The 6,275-nt window shown below is 40.8% G+C and overlaps 1 protein-coding gene across 1 annotated transcript in view; it reads left to right on the plus strand.

Annotated features, from left to right (window-relative positions):
• The first annotated feature begins 439 nt into the window (after nt 1–439).
• The window catches only part of TMC1 (transmembrane channel-like 1), a 137,340-nt gene continuing 131,504 nt past the window's right edge, over nt 440–6,275 (plus strand). The window contains exon 1 of the mRNA XM_010844885.1: nt 440–464. Within this exon, the coding sequence (XP_010843187.1) occupies nt 449–464 (16 nt within the window). The 5' untranslated portion in view covers nt 440–448. The remainder of the gene's footprint in view (nt 465–6,275) is intronic.

Raw genomic sequence — 6,275 nt, forward strand, 5'->3', positions numbered from 1 at the left:
GATTCGACTTAGCAGTCAGTATTTCTCACCTTTCTAAAACTGCTTTCCATACACTGCCCTCTGCACTTGTAATTGGGATAAAGCCCTAGAACTGAAAGTATTTAAAACGAGGCAGACAAGTACATATGGGATGAAGCCAGATTTGCTTTGAATGCCACTTACATGATCAGTTTAGTTTTGTTTCAAGCATGAGCCTCACATACAGCCCTTTTGACCTGAGTACTCCATCCTTAAATGGCAAACTAAACATTCATGAAAATTTAATGGCAAGGAAATTAGTACCTTCTTATGTTTCAGACTGTGAAATGGATGGCACCAGCGAGCACTTTCAGCAACAGGCAGAAGTGTGTGAATGTGCTGGGCCAGACCTGAAACTTTTGTCCTTCCAACTTGTCTTTCCTTTTCAAGTTAACTGGCAGCTGAGACGTTCTGAAAGGATATCACCAGGATGCCACCCAAGAAAGGTATTTCAAAATAAAGACCTCATTGTAGGATATTCTACCTTTCTTAGAGATTAGGCACTTTAAAAAAGTTTGTTTCATAATTTTTGTTTTCCTTTTGGGGTAACTCCCCTTTCTATTTTTCTGTGTGTAGGGCCCCTTTGTTTCTTGAGAAACTGGGATGGGTTGAATATTTCTTCAACTTCTTTTCTTTAATGGATGTATGATTTCACCAACTAGTAAGTGCTCAAATTTACCTTCCTTTCATTTAGGAAGACAATGGGGGGAAGCAAAATACACTGAGATTCCAGTGCGGCAACTCAGACTAGGGGTTTAGTCCACAGCAGTGATCTCTTGCTGGATTGGTGTGTGGAGCAACTTTGTGAAGGAGACCTGTCTAGCTTCAGTTTGTGAATTAGATACAGTTCTGAGTTCAGTAAAGTTGATGAGCAGAGCAAAGAGGATTAATTCAGAGAAAGCTAAGAAGAGAGACATAAAACCCTATTGGGGGAGGTATTTATATGAAGGGAAGCAATGTGATGAAGCACTTTTGGTTCCTATGACTTGTCATAGGGGTGTATTTTCAGTACCATGGAGATAGTGGTTAGCATGTTCAGCTGTTATTCTATGATGCTAACACAGTTTGATCTCTTGTCAGCCTCATTTCAGTCCCCAAAAGACAAACTGGTAAAAGTTTTAAATATGGAAAACCAGGAAATACATATTTGCTTTTCAGCATAGAACTTCCAATCCAAATGGCCTTGGTCTCCATCATTCCATTAACCAACTTATTTAATCTTAGAATGGAAAGTGGAGACACTAGACATCTCATTTTGTTGTTGTTCAGTCTCTAAGTTGTGTCTGACTCTTTGCCACCCCATGGACTGCAGCATGCCAGGCTTCCCTGTCTTTGACTATCTCCCAGAGTTTTCTCAAACTCATGTCCATTGAATCGGTGGTGCTATCCAACCATCTCATCCTCTGTCACCTTCTCCTTCTGCCCTCAATCTTTCCCAGTATCAGGATCTTTTCCAATGAATTGGCTCTTTGCATCAGGTGGCCAAAGTATTGGAGCTCATTTAGAGATAACCTGTTAAAGTCATCCAGACCTAGCTCTTGAGAGACTGAGCAGTATCCTATTTAATATGCTCACTTATTTTGTTGACTTCAAACATCTGGGCAGTCTTAGGAATATTATTATCAAAACAAGTCATTACTTTTAAAATTCAAAAACAAAATCAACCACTTCTTTTGAATCTCAGCATACTTTCCCAAAGAAGCTATTAGAAATAGCTCATATTTGTATATTAACTTCTAACAGGTGGGGTTGGTTTTTCATTCATAAGAGTCAGTTCAGTTCAGTTCAGTCACTCAGTCGTGTCTGACTCTTTGCAACCCCATGAATTGCAGCACGACAGGCCTCCCTGTCCATCACCAACACCTGGAGTTCACTCAAACTCATGTCCATCGAGTCAGTGATGCCATCCAGCCATCTCATCCTCTGTCGTCCCCTTCTCTTCTTGCCCCCAATCCCTCCCAGCATCAGAGTCTTTTCCAATCAGTCAACTCTTCGCATGAGATGGCTGAAGTACTGGAGTTTCAGCTTTAGCATCATTCCTTCCAAAGAAATCCCAGGGCTGATCTCCTTCAGAATGGACTGGTTGGATCTCCTTGCAGTCCAAGGCACTCTCAAGAGTCTTCTCCAACACCACAGTTCAAAAGCATCAATTCTTCGGCGCTCAGCTTTCTTCACAGTCCAACTCTCACATCCATACGTGACTACTAGAAAAACCATAGCCTTGATAAGATGGTTCTTTGTTGGCAAAGTAATGTCTCTGCTTTTGAATATGCTATCTAGGTTGGTCATACCTTTCCTTCCAAGGAGTAAGTGTCTTTTAATTTCATGGCTTCAATCACCATCTGCAGTGATTTTGGAGCCCCAAAAGACAAAGTCTGACACTATTTCCACTGTTTCCCCGTCTATTTGCCGTGAAATGATGGGACCAGATGCCATGATCTTAGTTTTCTGAATGTTGAGCTTTAAGCCAACTTTTTCACTCTCCTCTTTCACTTTCATCAAGAGACTTTTTAGTTCATTGTGGCTAGAAGCAAAAATTTCAATACTGCATTTATAGTATGCTTTGGCTTGACTGTGTGAGGATTCCCTTTAGTTATCATAACTGTCAAATGATGTAAGGTAAATACCTTCAAAACATATTTTTCTACTTAGGAGTAGTTTTCACAGGCCTGTTTTTGTTTCACCAAAGATACAGATTTTTAGTATCTGAGTTCCATATGCTAATATTCAGAAGCACTAGGCATTAATATATTCATACATTTTAATGGGGAAAAAAGATAAAATTACACTCTTGTCTGATGTCTTCATAGGTCTTGGAAAGGCTTGAAGAAGGGGCATGAAGTTCATAAACCATTATTGAGAGACATTTAAATGATCCAAATCAAAATTGTCCTAGACAAGAAAAATATCCCTGTGTAGAAGTTGGATCTCTAAGGCCTTTCCTCATGCTACAACAATTGCTTCAATATGGAAATTTATCCCTAACACTTAACATCCCTGATAGCTCAGTTGGTAAAGAATCCGCCTGCAATGCAGGAGACCCTGGTTAGATTCCTGGGCTGGGAGGATCCCCTGGAGAAGGGATAGTCTACACACTGCAGTGTTCTTGGGCTTCCCTTGTGGCTCAGCTGGTAAAGAAACTACCTGTAATGCAGGAGACCTGGGTTCGATCCCTGGATTGGGAAGATCCCCTGGAGAAAGGGACGGTTACCCACTCTAATATTCTGTCCTGGAGAATTCCATGGACGAGCCCATCGGGTCACAAAGAGTCAGACACAACTGAGTCACTTTCACTTTCAAATATCTCATGTTAGTACGTGACAATTTTTCCTCTTCTCTTTGTGGTATGGGGAAAAGTCATTTCCCATCAATGCAGAGATTCATATTTGCCAGTACTGTTATTAAATTATCTTCTTATTCTCTTATGTTTGAACAAGCTGTCTTCAATTTTAATTCATTTAACACAATATACAAAAAAAAAAAAAAAATAGAAACTCCTTGACTTCAAGAAGCTCATAACCTATTTGAGGAGATGAGACAAAGAGTAGAAAATATTTTAAAAAACACTTTTACCATTATGAGAAAGATGTTTGAGTGCAGGATATGAAGTATCAATTGAATTGCAGAGGCAATATATACTATGTACCTTTTCTCATTTCCAATTACTTAATCCTCTTCTATGACACTCTACTGAACATTCTTCAGTTTATCCAGATCAACCCTTAGCTACGGAGCTGAAATTTTCAGCAGATACAAATCTGGTAGGCCCTGGATATGTTTGGATGACCATTTTAAAGTTCTGACTACTACAGCTCTGTTTATGCCGAACTGAAAGTGCTCACTCTTATCACCACATCATATCCTTATCTCTTGGCAGTGTGGGGAGTGGAACAAATATTGGAATCATGCAGACCTGGGTGTGAATTCAATCCTTGCTTCACTTCTTCTTGTAAGCTTTAGATCTTATTGGTTAGGGGAAATTTGGTTACAGACAACATATTCCAGCTTAGCTAACCTAAAGTAAAAGACACGGGGATGGGCGGGGGCAGGGAGAGAACCCACAGGAAAAAAGAGGGTGAGTGTCTGTCTCAGTTTGAACCAGAAACTGAAGTCTTACGCAAACCCAGGAAATTCTCTTTGTCTCTTACCTGTGCAATCTGCTTCATTCTTTCTGGTTGCATATGGTTTTCTCTCTTTTGTAGTAGACATGACAGGTAAGACTAAGGCTTACAGTGCCTAAAGCTTCCATTTCCTCAGCCATATGGGTGAATAAATGTGTGCATGATTATGTCAGATTACAATTCACAGAAAATGTTGGGGAGGTAGTAGAAAAGTTCCCATAAAAGCAGAGTAACTGGAATAATAAAATGATAGTTGTTCACTGCTGCTGCTGCTGCTTCTGCTAGGTCACTTCAGTCGTGTCCGACTCTGTGCGACCCCATAGACAGCAGCCCACCAGGCTCCCCCGTCCCTAGGATTCTCCAGGCAAGAACACTGGAGTGGGTTGCCATTTCCTTCTCCAATGCATGAAAGTAAAAAGTGAAAGTGAAGCTGATCAGTCGTGCCCGACTCTTTGCGACCCCTAGACTGCAGCCTACCAGGCTCCTCCATCCATGGGATTTTCCAGGCAAAGTACTGGAGTGGGGTGCCATCATTTCACTTCTTCTTTTAGTTCAGCTTACTTCTTTATAGGAGATCCTCCATAAATATTAATTTTCTTGTTCCTTACTTCCTTTCCAGGCAATCTTCACTCTCTATCCTAAACAAGTTTCTGCTAAGAGTATATAATATGTACTACCCTCAAATAGAAATACATCTTGATAAAACAGAATTCTTGAGAACAGCTTCCACTTCCATCATTTATCAAGGGAAAAATTCATATATTCTTCCTGGGCCACATAGATACAGTGAAAGTAACCGGGGTTACTTTCGTTTGGATGAGTCTTTATCCAAGAAGGCTGCTTCTTGGAGTGAGGATTGTACAGATACAGAGGCTGCCTATGGGATGAACTGTTGGGGTCGTACCTGTAGGAGTGCTACAGAAGGCCCTCAGGAGAATGCGTTAACCAAGTCTTAGACTGATTACTTTAGAGTGCACTGTGCATTGTAATGCCTTGATACTGGAAAATGAATATGGCTTATCAGAGTGAGGTGATTCTTATAACTGTAAATTACCAAAAAGCTGAAGATCTGCCTGAAATCCAGCCTGGAAAGTGAAATCTCATGGAACATGATTAAAGGTAGTATTTATTTACTTTCTAAATAAACAATCTATGTTTACTGAAGTGAGCTACAGTTATAGTTAGTAGGGCACATAGTAGATTTTGATATAAATCAGTTTGGTTCAGTTCACTCAGTTGTGTCTGACTCTTTATGAGCCCGTGGACTGTAGCACGCCAAGCTTCCCTGTCCATCACCAACTCCCAGAGCTTACACAAACATGTCCATTGAGTTGGCAATGCCATCCAACCATCTCATTCTCTGTCGTCCCCTTCTCCCCATGCCTTCAATCATTCCCAGCATCAGGGTCTTTTCCAGTGAGTCAGTTCTTCGCATCAGGTGGCCAAAGTATCAGTCCTTCCAATGAATATTCAGGACTGATTTCCTTTAGCATGGACTGGTTGGATCTCCTTGCAGTCCAAGGGACTCTCAAGAGTCTTCTCCAACACCACAGTTCAAAAGCATCAATTCTTCAGCACTCAGCTTTCTTTATAGCCCAACTCTCACATCTATACATGACTACTGGAAAAACCACAGCTTTGACTAGATGGACCTTTGTTGGCAAAGTAATGTCTCTAATGCTTTTTAAAATGCTGTCTAGGTTGGTCATAACTTTTCTTCCAAGGAGCGTGCGTCTTTTAATTTCATGGCTGCAGTCACCATCTGCAGTGATTTTGGAGCCCCCCAAAATGAAGTCTGTCACTGTTTCCATTGTTTCCCCATCTATTTGCCATGAAGTGATGGGACCAGATGCCATGATCTTAGTTTTCTGAATGTTGAGCTTTAAGCCAACTTTTTCACTCTCCTCTTTCACTTTCATCAAGAGGCTTTTGAGTTCCTCTTCACTTTCTGCCATAAGGGTGGTGTCATCTGCATATCTGAGGTTATTGATATTTCTCCCGGCAATCTTGATTCCAGCTTGTGTTTCTTCCAGTCCAGCATTTCTCATGATGTACTCTGCATGTAAGTTAAATAAACAGGGTGACAATATACAGCCTTGACGAACTCCTTTTCCTATTTGGAACCAGTCCGTTGTT

This window comes from Bison bison, unplaced genomic scaffold, assembly GCF_000754665.1.
Source record: "Bison bison bison isolate TAMUID 2011002044 unplaced genomic scaffold, Bison_UMD1.0 scf7180017864212, whole genome shotgun sequence".
In the NCBI taxonomy this organism is placed as follows: Eukaryota; Metazoa; Chordata; class Mammalia; order Artiodactyla; family Bovidae; genus Bison; species Bison bison.